This window comes from Corylus avellana, chromosome 2, assembly GCF_965113065.1.
Source record: "Corylus avellana chromosome 2, dhCorAvel1.hap1.2, whole genome shotgun sequence".
NCBI lineage: Eukaryota > Viridiplantae > Streptophyta > Magnoliopsida > Fagales > Betulaceae > Corylus > Corylus avellana.
The window spans coordinates 9,459,938-9,482,708 of record NC_142491.1 but is presented as its reverse complement, the minus strand read 5'-3'; the positions used below and the strand labels follow the sequence as shown (position 1 = coordinate 9,482,708).

Genomic DNA, 22,771 nt, shown 5'->3' with positions numbered 1-22,771 from the left:
TCCAACAAATAATCAAATTTTCACAAATTTTCAAAAATTAATGATTCACATCCTGAATTCATGTATAATGAAGAAATCCTTAGGACCTGTACAATATCCAATACTTCTTATCAGCTAAAGGAGGTAATTCGACCACCCACAAAGCAATTTTCTTTTAATATTCAACACAATATGAGCCATTCATTTTAAATCAACGGTCCAAATAAAAGATATTGCATCCGATATTAGGATCTTAATTCAAACCGATATGATGTAAATTTATGGGAAACAGCACCAGCCAAAAACACCAGAACCAAAGTTGCAAAGAAATAACAGAAAAACAAAAAAAAAAAAGACAGGAGGAATGGAAAAGGCAAGGACACATCATAAAATAAAACAAACGAAAAATTGATGTGTCACAAAGATAGAAGAATTATTCTACACATAAATTTATGTTCTTACAAGTAACGACACAGAGCATTATGAGCTGCAGTTTTGACATATATGTGTGAGAGGATAACAACAAATAATAATAAACAAGTTCTTCAAGATGTTGTCGTTTTTGATGGAAGGTGTGGAGAAATTAAACCGTATTCACTGTGTCAGCAAGGGAACGTAGTATGCATCCCAAACCAGCTTTTTCTGTCAGCTTTTCATGGATCCGAAGGCACTGATCACATGTGGGACGATCTCCAGTGGACAACCCTCTATACAAGTACCTGCCAACAATTTTAACAAACATCTTAATAGATGTCTCGTTTGGGGAATGCGTTTTTAAGAAATTACAGTTTGAAAATGTGAAAAAAAAAAAAAAACTACATTTTCAAATGGCAAGCAAGGGAGTGTACTTAAAAAATGCATGATTTTAAAAGCCAAATTATGATTTTCAAATCGCAAACATTTTGAAATCTCTATTTTCTATATCGCACGTTTTGAAACAGCAAAACCAGACAAACCCTAAGTTATTCAACATGAGTTTGTTCAAGGAGTTTTAACATACTTTAATGCATCCAAATTAATCCCTCTTAAAGATAAATGGAACTGCAGTGGCCTCAATTGGCTTCTAACTTAGAAAGCATTCGTTTATACAAGTAGGGTGAGAAAAACAAAAAAGGATGCCTAAGTTAAACTCATGATCCCCAAGCTGATACTGTCCTGACTAACAACCATTCCCCATTTATTTTAGATTATGTCAAGTTCATTCGGTTGGCTCCAGAGGCCAATTCCTTTGTGATTTAGCCCACATTACTGTAGCTTACATCAGTGGAGTCTAGTGGTTTTTCAGTCAAAAAATTACATTTGGATAAATGCTGATTAAATCATTCTCACTTTGGGTATAAACCAAAGCAGATGGATGGATACTTGAATAATTCCCAACCAAATTAAAAGCAAGCTAAAGCATTCAAATAAGGAGATTTGCAATGTCCCAAAGGGAGCTAAATCAGAGATAAAGAAAGAAGGAAAATTGTTTCCTGGCTTTGGTAGTTGAGTACGAAGATGAATCTATGTGCTCTTATTTGAATCCCGGGGGAATAATGGGGCCCTCTTTCTAGAATCTAAGAGTTGTTCGAGCTTTTCATGATTTAGAGTCAGAACTCTTATGGATTCATTGTGCCTAATATTCTCGTTGCTAGTGGAATTGATTGTACATGATGGAAATTGAAAGGAAATGGAAGTTCAGTGTTTGCTGTTATTATGAAGCTTCAGAGGTTATATTAGGGGGTAATTTCCTTGGAAGAGTATTTAGTGTGGTAAAGTCCCTAAAAGAGTCCTTTTTTATTTATTTTTATTTTTTTTAAATCCTTGTACACAGTGTTACTTGTGTAAGTCACTATTGAATCCATTGATCATCTGTTGCTATATTGCTACTTTGCAACTTCACTATTGCATATATTTTCCACTGACTGGTAGCCATCAAACAGCCTCTCTAAGCAATAGTCATCAAACAACCCTACATCCAGCTCTAAAGACCTATCTTAGCTGCTCTCCAGAATATTCTGCACCCTAGTTGAGTATGCTCCTCAAGGTTTTAGGTTTGAAACCCACTGAGTGCAAACTGCTTCTTGGGGTCATCGGACTAGGGGTTTGCCCCTTAAATTAACCGAGGTGCATTTGCAGGAAACTCCTTGCCAAGGGCTTGTGCACCCCCGGGATTAGTCGGAGCTAAGCTCCGGATACCCGGTGCCAAATCAAAATATCCTGCACCCTAGTTCTCAATACTTGCAACTTCATAACCACCAAGATACAATCTTTTCAAACCCTAATTCAATTCACAAACCTGAATCTTTTCATCATCATAACAGTTCCTATCCTGAAGCACAGATGGACAGGTTTCTCAAATCTGTCCTGGCGTCATACCTGGGTTTGCAAAGTTCACTACTTAAACTGGAATAGAACTCTCAAATTTTTCACTCTAAGTATATGCGTATTTAGGCCTTTTATAGCTACAGAATTGACTTTAAAAAATATAACGAAGGAGTAATATACCAGGACAGATTTATCTGATCTTGTTGTTTTAGCTTGATCCTCGTTTGTTATGCTGGAAGCAAATGTAGTTTATCAGATAGCCTTTTGTTCTGTATAACGCTTGTTTTGGTAAGTTTTATGTGTCACACCAGATACCAATTAGATACCTATGCTCCAAGTATAGTATAACCACTTCATTTAAAGCTGATATTTTTCATTCTGCTTGTTATATTCGCCTAGTTGGTTGTACATGATGAGTCCACTCATCAACACAAGGGAAAATCTAGGATAGTTCAAAGGTCTGTTATACTATATACACATTTATTACCTACATTCCACTATATTATGGTATTTTTTTGAGTTGATTTTCCAAATGCATAAAAAATACTAGGGAAAGTCAGGCCAAGTAAAAGGAAAATGAAGAACTTTACGTACTTCTCAATAGCTTCTCAAGGGCTATGTGGAAAAATGAAGGAAATTAATCTAACATAATTTCCAACTCCTAAAAGTTCATAATCTAACATAATCGGTATGATTAAATTGTAGAATTAATTCCACTTGACAGAAGAATTTGAGACTACTTATATATATATAAAGCACACAAAAAATTTGAAAAGCAATTTTGGACCAAATTCACATGTTATTGACAAAGAAAGAAAATTACTATTTGAGGACTCACTTCATGAGGATATCATGGTACTCAGGATCCAAAGAAGAAAGCATTCCATCCACATCCTTTATAGCCATTAGAGCTCTATGCACCACTATCCAATTCGCCGACTGCATAACCCCTAGATCACATCAAACTCTCCTCATTTCCACAACAGGTTAAATCAACTAAAACATAAAACACAACAACCAGAATATCTCGCGTTTAATTGCCAATAAAATGTAGGCAAAAGAACCCAAATTGAACTCCGAAGCTTATATTTTCCAAACTCCGCCCATGAACTTGGCGAAACAACGGAAAATGTCCGTTTGTTTACCGAGAAAAGGCAGGAAAAAAAAAAGAATTTATGATCGTGAAACTTTTACAGAGTGAATTCAGCCTGACAACACTATTTCGCGCGATACAACTGAGTTTTCTATTGTTTACAGAAACCACAGACATTGACCCTCAAATTCAAACTTCATTTTATTTTCTTTCCACCATTTTCTCGGGAACCGAACATGGTAAAAATCAAAAAAGAAAAAGAAAAAACCTAATTAGAGAGAAAGAGAGAGAGAGAGAGAGACAGAGCACAACCTTGCAACGTTCGTCTCGGGTCATTGGAGGCGAGCCTTCGAGGGCAGTTTTCAGAGCTTCAACTGGCTTCAACCTGTACGGACCAGAAAAAATAAAAATTTTGTGGGGTCTTACGGTGTAGAAACGAAGAAATGAGTGGGTTTTACTGCAAATCCAGCAAAAAAGTTGGATGAAAAATTGTTACTGTTTGAGTAGGCTCTCGATCTTTCGAGACTTGTGCTCGATTCTGGTGATTATGGCCTCCGCATTGTCTGCTTCCACAAATCCCCCTGTTGCTGCCATTCTCTCTCTCTCTCTCTCTGGGTTTTTTCTCAGCAGGCCAAGCAATGAGAAAATATTTTCCCGAGAAAGTAGTTCATGATTCACCAGCTCACTAGACGGTGTCGCTTTATTAGATGGGCTATTGGGCTCGAATAAGATCAATATTTTGGGCTTATATTTCGATCAATGTACCATGCCCCAAGTCACAAAAATACGCCAGTTGTCAGTCGTTTTATTGGATGGGCCATTGGGCTCGAACCCCGCCCACCTCCAAATCTTCAACATCAGAGTCTTCAAACTAAAACAAGACAGTAAATCCAGTAGTTTTATGTATTTTATCAAGAAAAATAAAATTATTTGATATAAAAATCATATTAATTTTTAATATTTCAAACTGAGATATTTACTTGGGGAAAGTCCACATACCCCCCTCAAACTACCACCCAATTGACAATGTCCCCCAAACTTTAAATTGCGACAATGTACCTCCCAAATTACCAAAACATTGTCAATGTCTCTCTCATTGACGAAACTACCCTTAGTAAATTTTTTTTAAAAAAAATACTAAAATTTCTGGAAAAACCTAAAATAAATAAAAAATTTCGATTTTTTTTTTTTTATAAAAAAATTGAAAATTTTTCGTTTGTTTTTTTGTTGTTAAAAAAAAATGTTTTCTTTTATAATTTTTAAATAAAAATTTCCGTTTTTAAAAAAATTAAAATATTTTCGTTTAAAAAATTTAAAATTTTCGTTTTTTAAAACATATTTTAAAAAAATAAAAATTGATTTTAAAAAAATAAAAATAAAAATTTCGGTTTTAAAAAAATCGTTTAAAAATTAAAATTTTCGTTTTTTTTTTTGAATTTTAGGGGTATTTTTGTCATATTGATAAATATATAAGGGCATTTTGATCTTTTTGTTAGCTTTGGGGGGATATTGACAATATTTTGGTTGTTTGGGAGGTACATTGTCGCAATTGAAAGTTTGGGGAGGACATTGTCAATTGGGTGGTAGTTTGAGGAGGGTATGTAAATTTTACCCTATTTACTTCCTATTTGAAGTGTAAAACGCTCAATTTACTTCATGATTAACTGAAGTTACTCTCAATTTCAAAATGTTTACAATCAAAAGTTAGTATGAAGCGTTATATGTCATGAAAAACTAGTTTTTTTTGTGAGAAGATCTGTCAGGAAAGAAAAACAATGCATGTATAAATAACCTCAATGCCTCCTCATGGGAATTGTCGTTTGGTTCTATGACTTTTTGTGTTAATCATGCGACGCAAATTGCGCTGGATTTAGTGGCCATGATAATGATGCCTTTTATCTTTTGCATTAGACTTGGAAGAGCATTTACATTCTAGCTAGTTTTCTTATATATATTTGTTTAATTTTAATTACCAACCTTTTAAAAACATTTATATTTTATTCTTTATTTTAATTATGAGAAATGTTTGGTTTTCATATCTTGTCATTTACACAAGAGATAAGCAAATCTATTATTGAATACGTGGGACCACATGTAGGTCCCATTGATTCAATGATGATTTTTTGTTTTTTATTTTTTATTTTTTTAAAATGATGGACAAGAGATGAATACGTAACACTTTTCTTTTGATTATAAACTTTTACTAAGAAATTGTATTTTCTGCATTCTAGCGTTCATCTTATGTACATTTTTGTTGAGTTGGCATACTCCATTCATTGTGGATTTTTTTTTTTTTTTTTCAATTAATGGTTAATGGAGCATGCCAAATCGGTGGAGATGAACGTCAGAATGTAAATAAATATTTCCCCTTTTACGATTATATTTAAATATTCTTTCTTTTTGCAAAGCAAGTAATCTAAAAAGTAATCTAAAGTTAGGTATGTATCTTATCATGAGTAAAGAGTTATTTATTTATTTGGTGAGCGAGCACTACTGGAGGCTACAACTCACCAATTTTTGAACTAAAATTACTAAAAAAAATACAACTATATTTTCATCCAAATTTACATTCCCTCTGGCTGAAATAACTTTTGCCCAACCAAACATGAATGCTCTAAGCCTATAAGCTTTGTAACCCAACCCAAAGTCTTTTTCACCCCAATATAGGGTTAGAAAAACAGAAACCTTTGTAACCCCAATATACTCTAAGCCTATAGGTGCCTCCTGATTTCATTGGACTTGCACTCATTGGAGCAAAGGTTGTCCCTATAACATGTATTTGTGTTTGTCTATTCTATTTCTTTTTCATCCTCTAGAGAATTATTTGTTAGGGTTTAACTGGGTTTTTTTTTGTTGTTGTTGTTGTTGTTGTTGTTAAAATAGAAACGTTAGAATTGGAACATGTGTCTCATAACAGACATAAAAAATTGTATATCCTAATCTTAATGGGTCCGATTCCAATTATAACTAAATCCAAGTTTTTTGAATAACGCTACAATATATACATCATTAAATTCATAAAATTTAGAGAGAAAAAAATTGTATTTAGTCCCAAAGTTTTCATCTAATTTGAATTTAGTCATTTAGTTTTCAATTTTAAGAATAAAGTCCTTAAGTTTTTCCCAAGTTTTAAATTGGCTACTGCTACTCTATCACTTTACTGTCAAAGTTAATAGTTTTCTATCTATCACATGTATATCATTTGACACGTTGAGGTCAATTTCAGTGTCAAAGTTAACAGTTTTTCCTCTAACATTACAAATTTAGAAGAATATGATCCTAAAGATATTATTTTGTTCCTGGAGTTGGGTTTTTTTTTTTTTTCCTATAAATAACTTGTCGCTTAATGATATGACATGAAATATGAATGCTAGTGTGTTAATTTTATTGAGACACACATGACATATGATAAATCATTCATTTTGACGAAAAAGTGACCGAATGACCTTTTTAAAATAGGAATAAAATCTAAGGACCATGTTTTTGAAATTAAAAACCAAAGAATTTAATTCATATCAGACAAAAAGCTAGGGCTAAATATGATTTTTTCCAATTGAATCTAAACCAGAAAAAAAAAACTTTCTATTACATTTATTATGGTCGGTAGACACAAGTTTATAGAATTTGGAAAGACAAAACGACAACAGCATTTTGGAAGGCAAAACGACAACAGCCTTGCTCATATAGTCATATAAAAGAACAAGGTCAATTCCGTCATTCAAATTGAACGGTCACAATAATGATACTTTTTGAATTCTGCTGCCTCCTCACACACTTTTTCCTCTCTCTCTCTCTGTATATACTTTTGCTTACCAACAAAGTCTTCCTTTCTTCATCATCCCCATTTCACCAAACCCAAAGTTCACGGGAACCTCACTGTTCTCAAATGGCGGATTCGAGCCCTTACACCAAGACCCACTTCCCATTTTCAGAGCGGAACTCATCAATTCAACCAAAACCCAAATGCCAAGGTAAGTCCTTCACCAACTTCCTCTGCAAATCTCTCTTCTTTGCGCTCTTTCTCGTTGTTCTCCCGCTGTTCCCTTCACAAGCTCCCGAATTTGTCAGCCAAACCATTGTTGCCAAGTTTTGGGAGCTTATTCACCTTCTCTTCATCGGCATTGCTGTGTCTTATGGCTTGTTTGGTCGAAGAAAGGTCGATTTGGACATTGAAGAAACTCACTCGAGTTTCGATACTTCCCAGTCTTATGTGTCTAGGATGTTTAATGTTTCTTCAATTTTCGAAGATGGGTTCGAAAATCCATGTGGGTCTGATGAAAAGAGACTCGTTCATAGTTGGAATACTCAGTTTGTTGAGAGTGAGGATTGTTTTGAATCTAGTGGTGTTGAGGAACAGCAAAAACCCCAATTTTCGATGCCTGAAAATGGTTTTGAAAACCCATATGGTTGGAATTCTCAGTACTTTCAGGGTGAACCCATGGTTGTATTGGCTCAACCAAATTATGGTCTTGATGAATTGGGTAAATCTGCATCTATAATCGATAATAAGCCGTTGGGATTGCCCATTCGGAGCTTGAAATCGACGGCGAGAAAGCTAAACAATCCTGAGTTTATTAATGGAAGTGAGTCTGGGAATTCAGGTTCAAAGGGTTCATCTAATAGTTCTGATAGAAGTAAAATTGGGGGTTTTGGAGATTTAGATCCTATGAATTTGGAACAGAAATTCAATGAAGCTTCTGCAGCTTCCCCAATTCCATGGCGTTCGAGATCTGTAAGGATGGAAATGAGAGAGAAAGAGGGGGCTGCTAGCCACCCTTCACATTTTAGGCCCCTCTCGGTTGATGAAACTCAATTTGAGTCGCTCAAATCGCAGTCTTTTAGGTCCACAGGATCTTTCTCATCCCAAAATAGTTCAATCTCTCCCTCAAACTCGATTTCCTCGGATTTACTGAATTCGAGTATGGAAGATTTGGGAGAAAAAAAGAGTTTGCATAGGCCTTCTCCTGAGGCTTCACCATCACCACCAAAACCAACAAATGGCAAGGCTTCATTGAATGGATTGCATTCTCGGCGTTATAGTCTTGGTTCAATGTCTAGAAAGGATGCCTCGAGAAGGCCTTCTCCTGAGGCTTCACCATCACCACCAAAACCAACAAATGGCAAGGCTTCATTGAATGGATTGCATTCTCGGCATTATAGTCTTGGTTCAATGTCTAGAAAGGATGCCTCGAGAAAGCCTTCTCCAGAGGCTTCACCATCACCACCAAAACCAACAAATGTCAAGGCTTCATTGAATGGATTGCATTCTCGGCATTATAGTATTGGTTCAATGTCTAGAAAGGATGACTCGAGAAACTCTGAAAATGAGTCAAAGGAATGGAGTAAGGGTAGAAGAGAGGATCCATTGGGTGGTGAAGATAACGGGACGGATTCTTTGAAATCGAACATGAATCCGGCAAGCCTCACAAAAGCTCCGACAAAGGGAAAATCAGTGAGAACAATTAGAGCTAGTGGACTGACTGCAGGAGCCGGAGCAATGAAAAATGAAGAGATTTTGCAAAACCAAATTGATGACAAGAGCAAAAAGAAACTTGAAAATTTGAAAGAAGCACATAGGAGGACAGATAAAACAAAAGTTGGACTTGATGGTCTGATGATTGACACCAGTAAGCAAAGTCTTGATAATTTCTCTCCTATGCCAAAGGAAACATTCTCAAAGTATCACAAAAAGGAAAAAGAAGAATTTCATGAGAATGTAGCTGTAGGGTTTGAAGAAAACTCAGATAATGAGGCTGGAAGTTTTCAAGTAAGCTCGGAGGCATATGATGTCTCTGGCTCTGGCTCTGTCAATGATGCAGGACCAGACTCTGATGAGGTTGATAAGAAGGCTGGTGAGTTTATTGCCAAGTTTAGAGAGCAGATTATGCTTCAGAAAATGGCATCAATTGAAAGATCAAGAGGGCTACATACAGGTGGAAACTATTTTAGGTGATATATAAGCTTATGCTGCTATATAGATTTCTATCAAAGTGGATATGAAGTCCGTGTCTCTTCATACAGTCTTCTTTTCATCCTGGTCTCTTATCAATATATGCTTTATCTTTCTAGTACACTTGGGATGTTCATCTACTTACAATTATATGTGGTGGAGATAACTTTATATCTATCAACTTTTTGGGGGAGGAAACATTGTCATTTCTTCACCTCTGTAATGGCATTGGCATATTCAATGAAAAGATGTCATAAAAATTGCATTAATCAGTACCACCACTGAATTTTGTTGTTGACTTTTGCTGTAACTTCCATTGGTATGTTTTTCTACCTATGTGTTGATGGATATGGATACATAATCCACATACAAAAGTGTTATTGATAAGTAGATGCTACAACATTATATCTATGAGATTATATTGGATAGCTCATCATGTTTGTGAAAAATGGGGAGCCTAAATAAACTTAGCAATTTCTTCTGTAGCATTTTAGTTTGTAGTAAATTCTTTCATAAGATTTGATAAAGGGGGTGCCCATTTTTCCCCTTTGATTACGTTTCAGTAAAACGAATTTTGCTTGAAATTCTTGACCTATACGGAATGTCATAATCTTAAATTGCCAATGCTAAGTGGTTGGTTTTGTATTGGCTATGCAAAGTAGAATAGATTAGATCTCAGTGAATAGTGAGATCTTTTTTTTTATTTTTTTATTTTTTATTTTTTATTTTATTTTTATGTCGGGAAACCTCTCCAAGACAGGGCCCTTCGGAACCACTCCCGCAGAATAAATCCCGGTCTCGTGCATTGCACCTTCGGAAGTTTGCCTACACGGAACTAGTTAAATTGCTGGCTTTTCATCAAGGGGTAGCGCCCTAAGGGATTGTTTGCACCCATGAGATGTTGAACCTTAGATCTTGAAAGGAAAAAACCCTCAAGAACAAGGCCTTCACCACTTGGGCCAACCCCTTTAATAAAGATATATTGTTTTTGCTTACATATTTTTTCATGCACAAAGCCTAGTAGTCATGTTTTTGTTCTGAGAATGGCTTTCAAAAGGTTCATTTCCTAATGTATTGTAAGGATCATCAAATGCGTCAAGTTGCAGGGCAATCTACCCATTGGTGGAAACGTGGGGTAGGATGTCCATTACCTTATTTGCATTTCCGCCTAACCATTCTAGCACAGAATTTTTCCTTTTTGTTAACCATTCTAGCACAGGTAGGGATGCTCACAAATCAGGATTATGTCAAGTTTGATTAAATAAGTCGATTTATGAAATCTTTTCCTGAACATATGTTTTATTAAGAAAGATTAAGAATAGTGTTTTAGTATGTAAAAAATATGGGATAGAGAAAACATTAAATTAAATATAATATTACATTTAAAAATTGATTCATATATAACAGTATATATTGTAACAATAATATATATATATATATATATATATATATATATATATATATATATTTGTCTCAGCACACCAGCCAATAACTCTAAAATCTCCAAACATAAAACAAGATCAATAAATTCCATGTAAAATTCAACCCTCAAATGACATAGTTTTGGGTCCAAAATGGTTCAACTTAAAAACTCAAAAAAAAAAAAAAAAAAAGAACAAGAAAAAGAAAAAAAAAAAAAAGGGTATCAAATTAGGTAGTAGAAAATCCCTAATTAGCATTATTCCACAACTCAAAAAATATTATTTGAAATGAGGTACAATTGAGAACTGCTATCCAGCAAGTCTTACTCTGTCGCACATTCTTTGTGAAGCTTGAATACGAATCTGTAACCATAACATGTTTTATGTCTGAAATGTAGCATAATAAAGAACTTTAGTAATGAAGAATATGGAAAAACATGAATCGAGTCAAGTAAAAGGGTCAATTACATAAAAATTATTCTTAATGAAGAAATTACAAGCAAAAAAAAAAAGAAAGAAAAAAAGAAAAAGAAAGCTTATTACCCTTTTATCACTAGGCATGGCTATTGGATGGCCAAAGCCATCAAGTAATCATCATCTCACCCGTCCCTTTCAAGTGTTACATCTATAATTTCTTAAATTTTCATTTCTTTGTATGATGTTTCTTCATCTATTTGCATATCTTTGTGAAAAAGATTCTCTATATTCATGCTAAAACTACTTGAGGATGTTGTATTAAATGATTGGTATAATAAGATATATATATATGTGACTTGGATGTGTCCCTTTTTATTTACTTTTAACGAGAAAACTAAAATGTAATATGTGATGACAAGGAGCTTTAGTATCGATTATGAAAAACGAAATAGCTAAATCATAATTAGAACATACAATAAAGAGACAAATCATCATTGGATTTGTAGGTTTACATGTAGGTCTTATACATTCAATGGTAGATTTTTAAAAATATATATAGAGATGGTTAGGAGAATGAAGCTTAAACTTTCTCCCTAGAAATATATAAAGTTGAAATGTCTTCTTTTGTAGTATATATGAAGATTGATAAGCATTTTAAGAAAGAAACAACAATATCGTTTCCATTTTTGCGTTGTAGGTAATTAATTTAACGACCAATAAATGGAAGGAGAGAGAGGTTAAGAAATGTTTACTAGACACTTCGCTTAGAATTGTGCGTATAAACGACATCTAACTGCTTCTTGAAATATTTTTCATAACATTCGCCGAAACAATTACTAACCAATTACTAACATTGTTGTGTTCTACTATGCAAGCAGTCATACAAAGTATATGTGATAAAGTCACCTTCTCCTCGGCATGTTGATTCACCCAGCATTTATAATGACCAACTGCAGCACAATCATTAAAACCAAACAATTGATGCTTAGACAAGAGATGAAGTGGCCATATTTTTTCACAATCTTCAATTTCACTTGCAAAACATGTATGTATTGTTCCTTGGACTTTGTCAATTTCAGAGAAGAGAGGATACAAGATGGGTAGTGGAGAGAGAGAAAAAGAGGTATGGACAAGGTTATTAGCTTGCACTTTTATGAGAACTGAGAAGAAAGATAAGCAATTCCATCGTCACTAGCATAAGTTTCATAATACATTTGCAAGCCATGGATTTTCTTCCACTTTAGAAACTTTTTTATTTTGATGACTATAAAAAAATATGATTATGGCTTAACCCTTATATATTGTATCAAATTTACTTATTTTTAATGTAATTTTATTCAAATAAGTGTTTTTTTAATAGTTGTAACTTTTGAAACAATTACCGTTTATTAATTAAGTGCCTTTTGGGTTAAGTAATATCATTTTGCAAAGATATCAAGGTTTGTTTTCAAATAGTTTTTTTTTTTTTTAGGGAAATCTTTCATATTCATTCATTGAAAAAACATTAAGAGCATAAAGACCTTACATCAAATAGCATAAAGCTTTGATAAATCATAGCCACTACATTGAAAAGCACATTCTCTCATGAAATAAATAATTTAAGAAAAAAAAAATTGTAAGTGATAAAGAGACATCCAAAGGAAATGTATAAATCAACTTAACCAAGGATGGAAAAAAAAAAAATGTAGTGATACAACACTAAAAGGAATGCAAAATACTATGTCACATTATTTAAGAAAAAACAAAAAACTATGTCAGATGACATTGCATTAGGATAGTTTATTTAAATGGAAAGCTGTTTTTTTTTTTTTTTTTTTTTTTAAAAAAAAGAGGAACTTTTGATTGGGTAAGAATGATCATAAGTTAAGTGGCCTTCTTTTAATTTTTTTGAAAGGAAAATGCAATATTGTCTCTTGGTTTGGGTTGTGAGCTTCAAAAAAGTTATTATTGAATTAACAACAAAGTCGTATAAAACATAATTCAAACTTGAAAAGTTGGTGTTCGTATGAACATGTGAAAATCCTATTGAAAGGCCACAATACCTTAAATGAAAGCACAAATTTCAAAGGACATAAGGATAATTTCATTTCAATGACTGCAGTTACATTTTCAACAAAAAGTGAAAGTGCAAGTTGCAATGCCCCGACTTATTAACAAGTCGCAAGTGAAAAATATATGAATTTTTCATATGACGTTAGTCACGCTACTTCATAATATAACACTAGAAATAAAATAGCGAAAATTAGTCATGTTAAAAATAAAATAGCTTTTTTGCTTCTAGTCTACCTCAAGCATAAAAGCTAAGACACATGATAGATGTGTGTGATTTGTTTTATATCGAGTGTCAAGGGGATAGTCCTCTACTGAGGGTATGGGTCAGTTTTGCGGCTGTGGGTATGGGGGATGATTTGGAAACCCTGTGTGGAAGGATCTCTCTCATAGGAGGGGAAAAGGTTGGAATCAAAATCTCTGAAGGTGAAGTAGGGGCAGATCGTGAAAAGGGTGAGCGCTGCTTAGTGGGCAGAATTGGAGATGAACGGAAAGTAAACAAAAAGGCTTTCAAAAGTGTGCTTTCAAGAATATGGCGGACTTTGGGGCCTATGGTATTTAGTGAAGTGCAGGAAAACGTATGGGTTTTTGAATTTGAAGATGTTGATGACAAGAAGGAGGGTCATGGAGGGGAGACCATGGTCCTTTGATAGACAAATCCTAATATTAAATGAATTTGATGGGAGTATTCCTTCGGCGCAGATGCAATTCACTCATTCTCCTTTTTGGATTCAAGTGCATGATATGCAGTTAATATGCATGAACAAAGGGGTGGGTATGAAGATCAGTGACTCCTTGGGCACACTAGAAGATGTTGATATGGCAGGAGATGGCAGTGGCTGGGGAAGATGCTTACGAATCCGGGTGAATATTGATTTACAAAACCCTTTGGAACGTGGAAGGGTGCTATCCCTGAGGGGGAAGGACTATTGGGTGACGTTTAAGTATGAGAGACTTCCCTATTGTTGTTTTGATTGTGGAAGAATACTGCATGGTACGAAAGGTTGCATGGTTCAGAAATCTCAAAGGTGTCATGAAGGTGGGGGACCGAAGCCGTGGGGAGTATGGCTTAGGGCGGAGGAATCACGGAGGAGACAAGGTGGAGATTTGGGAAGCGAATTTGGGCAGGGGATGGACCGACGACTTGACGGCGCCTCATGGAGAACGGATAGCCCATGCAAGGAAAGTTCTGATGAGAACGGAAACCCTAGCCGTGGTAGCTGGAACGGATTTGGAAATCATAGCAAAGGAGGCGCATCTTACCAAAATAAAGAGAGGAGCATGGAAAACCATAATGACCAAGCAGATTCTTTGGACTACCAGCTGGGAGATTCGTTACATGAGCTAGCAAGGAATCAGGCACCAGGGAAGATGGCACATAGCAGGAGCAATAAAGAAGAGGGGCACGTGGCTTCGATGAAAGGGGACCGTTGCTCTCACCTGCATGCATCCATGCATCAGGAAATTTTGATGGACTTTACGGACGTCGCACATACTCACGAAGAGATACAAGGCGAAAGGGATAAACAACACGTGCCAAAAGAGCCGAATCTGGTAGGGGAAAATTTTTCGACGATGCATGCAAGTCCGGAGGTGGAGGGTATTGGGGAAGCTACTATTGCTATGGTGACAGATGATGGCAGTGGAAATAAGGCAGGATTGGAGGGGTGGTCTGTGAGGAAATGGAAGCGTAAAGCCTGGGGGAAGGAACAACAACTGGAAACAACTCAACTGAATGATAAGGGTGCGAAAAAGAGGAGAGGAACTATGGATGACCAGGCCTGTGGAATGACGGTGACAAGGAAGAAGAGTAGGATTGAGGACCAAAAAGTGACTAAAAGTCTCAATGAATTGGCGGCAGCTGTTGAATAGCCTCACCTTATCCAATGAGTCTTATTAGTTGGAACTGCCGAGGGCTTGGGAACCCTCGGATAGTTCGTGACCTTAACCAAATGGTTAGGCAAAAGAAACCCAAAATATTTTTTCTAATGGAAACAATAAGTAGCAAGAAGAGAATGGAATGGATCCGGGTGAAGCTTGGCTTCGCTGGTTTATTTGTTGTTGACCTGGTAGGGAGGAGTGGAGTAATAGCCTTACTATGGAAGGAAGACAATGAACTGGAAATACAAAACTATTCACGACGGCATATCAATGCCATTGTGAAGAGGCACGGGGATGGATTTTCATGGAAACTAATCGGTTTCTATGGCAATCCAGACAGTTCAAAATGGAAGGAGCCGTGGGCTTTGTTACGGCACCTAAAATCTTTCCTACCGGACACTTGGATGTGTGTAGGAGATTTCAATGAAATCACTCATCAAGGAGAAAAAACAGGTGAAGCTAGGCGACGAAAGGGTCTTATGGCGGATTTTCGCTCAACTTTGGAAAAATGTCATCTGGGTGATCTCGGTTTCATTGGACCGCGCTTCACATGGTCCAACAAACGTACAGATGGGTACAATGACCCGAGTGCGGCTAGACAGAGCCGTGGCTAATAGCCTATGGTGTGAACGGCATGAAGGGGCAGCGGTTTTTGTTCTTGCTGCTCAAGCTTCAGATCATAATCCGCTTCTGATCCAGTTGGAGAAGGAACCACTGCAAAGCCGAAATTGTGGGAAGGGTTTTAAATTTAAGGATAGGTTGTGGTTGGATTCGGACTGTGGGAATATCATCAAACAGGTGTGGGAAGAATTGGTGATGGAGAGGGGCGGTATGATGGCTGTACGACATTGTTTGGAGCAATGCCAAACCCGACTTAAGGAGTGGAGTCGCCAAAAGCATGGGAACGTAGCAAAAAAGGTGGAAATGAAGACTAATCAACTGGCGTTATTGCAACAAGGAGAAAGGCCCGAGAAACAAGAGGAGATTAATAAATTACAGATGGAAATTGAGCTGCTTCTAGAACATGAAGATACAAAGTGGAAACAGAGAGCAAAGCAGCACTGGTATCAGAAAGGAGATAGAAATACACCTTTTTTTTCATGCTTGGGCAAGCCACCGACGACGGATAAATTGTATACAACGGGTATGGGATGATGAGGGCCAAGAATGGTCTCAACTGGATGATATTGGGCAAGCTTTTATTAATTATTATCAAAAGCTTTTTCAATCTGATGGCCCCAGGGGAATAGCGGAATGTTTGGAGGGGCTTTACCCCTGAAATGAATCGGTGGCTTTTGAGGCGTTTTGTGGCGGAAGAAGTGAATTTTGCACTCTCTCAAATGGGTCCTTTGAAATCTTCGGGTCCGAATGGCTTTGCAGCATGCTTTTATCAAAAGTCATGGAGTACAGTCCGTCGAAAGGTATGTGCAGCTGTGCTTGAATTTCTGAATGATGGTATTTTTATTGATGAGATTAATGAAACCTATATTGCCTTGATACCCAAAATGAAGAATCCTTCCTTAACCACTGATTTTCGGCCAATTAGCTTATGTAACGTCACATATAAGCTTATTGCAAAGGTGCTAGCCAACCGTATGAAGAAGGTACTGGGGGACATTATATCTCCCAATCAGAGTGCTTTCATCCCAGGAAGATTGATCACGGACAATGTGATTATTGCTTGTGAAGCTGTACACACTATGGATACTCGTTTGAAAGGAAAGGAGGGCTTTATGGCGCTAAAATTGGATATGAGCAAGGCCTATGACCGTGTGGAGTGGGATTTTTTAGAGACAGTAATGAGCCGGATTGGTTTTGCCCCCAGGTGGATACAATTGTTAATGACTTGCGTTAAAACGGTGCGGTATTCTATTTTGATCAATGGAGTGCCCTATGGGAAAATTATCCCTTCACTTGGATTGAGGTAAGGAGATCCGCTTTCACCGTATTTCTTTATATTATGTGCGGAAGGGCTAAGTACAGGGATTAATAAAATGGAACGAGCGGGTGGAATTACGGGATTGCCATTGACACGTGGGGGAACGAGATTAAATCATCTATTCTTTGCAGAAGACACTCTCCTCTTTTGCAAGGCGGATATGGTGGAGTGGTACTGTATTCAAAAGGTTTTAAATGATTATGAACAAGCCTCGGGGCAGAAGTTGAATAGGGGTAAGACATCCCTTTTCTTCAGTCGTAATGCTGCTATGGATATCCGAACACAAATTATGTCGGTTGTGGGAATAAATTCCACACAACGGTATGAGAAGTATTTGGGACTGCCGGCGATTATAGGTCGCTCTAAAGTGTCTTCCTTGTCCAGTATAAAGGGCGCATATGGGATAAAATGCAAGGTTGGAAAGAGAAGTTTCTTTCACATGCAGGGAAAGAGATTTTATTGAAGGCGGTGGTGCAAGCGATTCCGACATACACCATGAGTGTTTTCTTACTTCCCAAAACTCTATGCAATGAGATCAATTCAATGATGTCAAAATTTTGGTGGGGGGCATAAAGAAAATGACAAGAAGGTGGCGTGGATGAGTTGGGAAAAAATGGGCAAAGCAAAGAAGAAAGGAGGGATGGGTTTCCGAGATTTAGAATGTTTTAACCTTGCTCTACTTGCCAAGCAAGGATGGGGCCTCACTCAGAACCCCACTTCTCTTGTTGCTAGAATCTTACAAGAGAAATATCATCTGAATGGCACTTTTTTAGAAGCCCCTTTAAGTAAGAAGTCATCATATGCTTGGAGGAGCATTTGGCATGCGAAGAATCTGCTTAAAGAAGGATTGGTGTGGCGTGTGGGAAATGGGCGGAGTATAAAAATTTGGGGAGACAAATGGCTATTTTCTCCCATGACTCATGCTATACAATCCCCTGTGAAAATTCTACCAAATGATGTAAGAGTGTGTGACTTAATTGATTTGGATGTGCAGTGGTGGAATATCCCTCTCATTAAGGAGATCTTTTTGGAGGAAGAGGTCAATCAGATTTGTAGCATAGCCATTTTGCCCACGTACTCAGCAAGATCGGATAGTCTGGGCAATGAACAAGAAAGGCACTTTTACTGTAAAGAGTGCTTATCATTTAGCCAAAGAGTTATGCATTCAAAATGAAAGCAGCTGCTCGGGAGTTGATAGTTTGACACCTCTTTGGAAGCGAATATGGAGGATCTCGGGGCCAAGAGTGATTTCTTTATTTCTCTGGCAAGCTTGCAATAATATCCTGCCTACTAATGAAAATTTGTTCAAATGCAGAATCATAACTGAGCCTCTATGTCCGGTTTGTCGTTTGGAGGTGGAGATAGTGGGCCATGTGTTATGGAGTTGTCCAGCTGCACATGATGTCTGGTTGGAGGGTAATGTACGAACACACAAAAGTTGCAGTGAAGAGGATGAATTCAGCAATATTCTCCAAAAACTGAGTGCAAGACTCTCGGCAGATGATTTCGACTTGGTTGCATGTGTGGCCCGACAGATTTGGCTGAGGCAAAATAAGTGGGTTTTTGAAGATAAGTTCTCTCATCCGAAGTTGGTTCTCAAAGCCGCACGTGATTAGATGGACTTTCACAAGCAGGCAACACAAGTTCTGCGAGGAGAGCCACAAGTGATCGGGGAAATGGCAGAGGAAAAATGGAAGCCTCCACCTAGGGGGATCTCAAAGATTAATTGGGATGCGGCAATAGATGCAAGCAAAAAGCTGATGGGCATAGGTGTGATTGTTCGAGATGTAGAAGGGGGTGTGTTGGCGACACAATGCATGACAAAGGCATTTGTGTGTGACCCTGGGATGGCGGAAGCTCTGGCGTTGAGGGAAGCTGTATTACTAATGGGCAAGGTGGGAGTCACGAAGGTTATCCTGGAGGGAGATTCCTTAGAGGTGGTGCAGGCGTTTAAGAAAGAGGAAAGCAGCTCGGCCCAGTATGGACCTATTCTGGCTGAAACTAAGGAATTATTACAGGGGTATTGCTCATGGGATATATGCCATGTCCGGCGTTCCGCAAATGAGGCAGTGCATAGGCTTGCGAAGTTGGCAGTTTCTCAAGGGATTAATCATATTTGGTTCACAACATCTCCCCCTTGTGTTGAGGATATTGTAATGGCGGAAGCATTTTTTTCAGTTTAATGAAAACATTCATTTTCCCCTCAAATATATATATATATGTTAAAGTTAATGAGACTTTAATAAATTTACACAAAATAAATTTTCATTAACTTTAGCTTTTATTTTGTGTGACAATTGACACATTGTGAATTGTTAGATGAAAAACATGGCTAGGATTTAATAATAAGAGAATCTCAAATTTAAAAAGAATTTGAGGGGATCCTGATTCAAAGCTGGCATTTGGTAAAAAATTCTAAAAGCTTTTTATTTTTTTTATTATTTTTTTTTAAAAAAAAAAAAAAAAAAAAAACTTTTTTACTCTAAAAAATGCCAAAACGCATTTGACAAAAACTTAAAAATGAAGTTTTTGCAAAAAAAAAAAAGGCTTTTTGACTTAAAAGTTTGATCTATTTCTCAAAACACAATTTCAAGCATAGTCTTTAATCAACTTTTAAAAGCACTTTACGATACTGTGAGTTGGTTTTTTCATTTTATTTATTTATTTATTTATTTTTTTAAAAAAAGAATTGATCTTCATTCAGTAAAAAGATAATTGAGAGTCAAAACTCTACAAAAACGAGAGCCAAAGCTCTATAAAACTAGAGCTAAACGCTCTAAACTCTGTCAATGGGAGTCTTGGAAACTTCCTTAGCTAGGGTGTGAGCTGCCATGTTTGCCTCCCGCATCACGTGTCCCACTTCCTAGGTCCTGAGGGTCTGTAAAACGAGTTGTATGTCATGTTCATGGCACAACTCCACTGCATGGAGAGCTGCCCTTGCTTATGCTGTAGCCAGATCGTATACACCAGTGATGGATTTGCATTTTGCTGCACGTACATAACCCTGGTCGTCACGGATAACTACTCCCACCCCCATACATTTCCTCTTTTTCGCTATGGCCACGTCCCAATTGACTTTATAAAAAACTCGGAGAAGGCCTCTGCCATCTACACTGTTGGGTTGAAGGAGTAATTGCATCCTGGGTCTGCTCAGTCGTGTTTGCCTTACGGTACACTTGGAGCAGATCCCCCGCCTCACGGGCAATAGAATTTGGGTGTGCTACATTACATATATTTGACATTTTCGTTCTGAGAATGACTTTCAAAAGGTTCACATCCTAATGTGATCATCAAATGGGTTAAGTTGCGAGGCGTGATGCCCATTACCTTATTTGCATTTCTGCTTAGGGTTCGTTGGGGATTGTCGTTTTAATAAGTATAATTTTAAAAATTGCGTTTTTGAAATTGCAACTTTTTAAAATAGTAAAGATATTTGGTAAAACATGTTAAAAAATACTTTTTTATCAAATCATGATTTTGGTTTAAATTCGTACTTTTTCAAATAAACACTTCCTAACTTGCTTATATATATATATATATATATTTTCTATTTTAAATTAAGTGTTTTTTAAATCACAATGTCAAACACCTTACATTTTGTGATATTTCTTAAAAAAACAGAATAATCTTGCGAATCACAATATCAAACGCACCCTAGCCATTCTAGCACATAATTTCCTTTTTGATGAGTTTGCATGAAGCTTCTAGATGGAAGGTAGGGATGCCTAATAACCTATGTGAGAAATAGCGTTAGGAAATAAAGCTTTTCTGTGAAGTAAAAGTCAAAAATAACTTTTTAGAAAAAAAACCTAATTTCAAGTTTTTCTCAAAACACAATTTTGAGCTTTTTAGAGCAAAAAAGTCAAAGAGGAGTCTTCTAAGTTTTTTACAAAACAGACCCATTTTTGCCTAGCACATATTTTTATGTATTAAAAGTACTTTTTCAGTTTCTTAACGCAATTCCAAACACTCTTCCGTGGCAAATGCACAAGGAAAAAAGTCAGTCAGATACTATCATTTTACTTAAGAGAGGCTCTGCCTTCTCTCTAGAATTCCTCTCTCTTTTCTTCTAGACAACACCAAAAAGAACTTCAAGAAGAGGGAAGTTCTAGATCTAGATCTTCCATCCTCCCATTTCACGGTAGCTCTGCTCGGTGTCTTCTTTGTAAACTCCATCGGTCTCTGTTTCTAACGAGTTGCTTTCGATCTAGTTTGTAAATTTAGATTTAGATCTAGATCTAGTCTCTTCAACCTTAGATCTGATCGTCTTCTTCGGCTAAGGCGTGTCTTCCGAAGGGATGTCTACGATCCCGTGCTCATCCGTTGCTGCTTGTGGGGTTTTTATTTTTTGTTTTTTATTTTGTTTGTCTTGGCCTTCGGGTTGAGGATTGTTGTACTGGCCTTCGGGTTGAGGATGAAGTAGATTGGTGTGGGGGCTTAACTCTCACGGCTGGATTTTTTTTTCTAGTTGTTTTTTATTTTTATTTTGTATTTGGGCTACCCATATTCTAGATCTAGTCTGCATGAAGTAAATTTGTTCTTTAAATGTAATTGTATATGGGTTAGCAGAAGCTTGAAGTTATTTTTATGACTTTGTAACATTTATAGCTTTTGGCTATGATTTTTCAGAGTTGTATACTTTATGTTGTAAAAGCTTTATGCTCATGAAATTTTATCGATGGAAGTTCCATATTTTTCAAAACTTTTTCAACCTTTTATGCTCTGCCTTCGGGAAATATTTTATATTGTGGTTAAAGTATACTGAAACTCTTTACAAGTCTAAAATATGATAATAGAAATTCGAGATGTATTTTACTTTGAGCATGGCTTCCAAGGTTCACTTTCTAGGCGGTTGGCTATAGCAAAAGCTTTCAAGCCTGTGGTTTAGGTGTAGCACAGACCAAAAAACATCAGCCAAGAAGTTAGAAACTTAGAATCTCCACCGTGGCTGATCAATGCGGTGAGTCTTGATGTTGACATTGATGGTTTGAGAAGAGTTATCACACAATAATTGTGTGCACCTTCACACACCAGATTCTCTACTTGGCAATGTCTGATCTTCGGGTCGAATCTAATGAAATGGAGATCGATGAGCCATTTAGGCAAAATGTTGGGACATAGTTGTCCTTCTCTTAAAAGATAAGAATATTTTTGTCTTCATCTTTACACTATTTTGCCTTCCCAGGTCGAAAAGACAACTTCTTGAAGTATCTAGTAAACAAAGTACAACTCTTAGGCACCTATTGTGAAGTGGTACCATTTTTTACCTCATTCTAACAAAGGCTTAAGAGATAAATAAGAAACAATAATTTAGGTATAAATTAGGAAAAATGGATTTGGAAAAAACTTAGTGAAATATATTCAAGACAGTTCTGACGATGGGATGAATCATTCGAACGGTATGCGCAAAAAGCCACGTGAATAAAGGAAAAACTTTATTGTTCAAATGATAGATAGACCATTTGAACGGTATGGCAAGAAGCAACATAGGATGGAAACCTTTACCTTATGAACAAAGATCAAGCCTTAGGCTTTGTGATGAGTAGATTTAGGCTGTCTTGGTATGTGAATGGTGAAAGAAATGTGGAAGGGACGAAATATTGTTGACTTTTGGGATGGACCCACAAGACGTTCTAGGGTGGTGCAACCTAGCCACCCTTGAAGCAAATCTGGGATGGCCAGGCCACCTCAAAAATCTAAGGGGGTGGTCACACCACCCCTCGACGCCTTAGGGG

General features: G+C 36.8%; 3 protein-coding genes across 3 annotated transcripts; 2 read left to right on the top strand and 1 right to left on the bottom strand.

Annotated features, from left to right (window-relative positions):
* Nucleotides 1-344: 344 nt before the first annotated feature.
* Nucleotides 345-4,027, bottom strand: LOC132188998 (actin-related protein 2/3 complex subunit 5A). The gene is made up of 4 exons (XM_059603465.2): nt 3,876-4,027; nt 3,692-3,764; nt 3,125-3,225; nt 345-698 (listed from the first exon to the last, which is right to left on the bottom strand). The coding sequence occupies exons 1-4, from the start codon at nt 3,971-3,973 to the stop codon at nt 563-565; spliced, it is 408 nt and encodes a 135-aa protein (XP_059459448.1). The 5' UTR covers nt 3,974-4,027; the 3' UTR covers nt 345-562.
* A 3,139-nt stretch (nt 4,028-7,166) lies between these two features.
* LOC132191827 (cotton fiber protein) lies at nt 7,167-9,622 on the top strand. Its single transcript, XM_059606941.2, has one exon. It carries the CDS (start codon nt 7,266-7,268, stop codon nt 9,330-9,332), a length of 2,067 nt encoding a protein of 688 aa, XP_059462924.2. The 5' UTR covers nt 7,167-7,265; the 3' UTR covers nt 9,333-9,622.
* Nucleotides 9,623-18,652: 9,030 nt separating this feature from the next.
* LOC148587280 (uncharacterized) lies at nt 18,653-19,219 on the top strand. The gene has a single exon (XM_088512530.1). It carries the CDS (start codon nt 18,653-18,655, stop codon nt 19,217-19,219), a length of 567 nt encoding a protein of 188 aa, XP_088368656.1.
* The last annotated feature ends 3,552 nt before the right edge of the window (nt 19,220-22,771 follow it).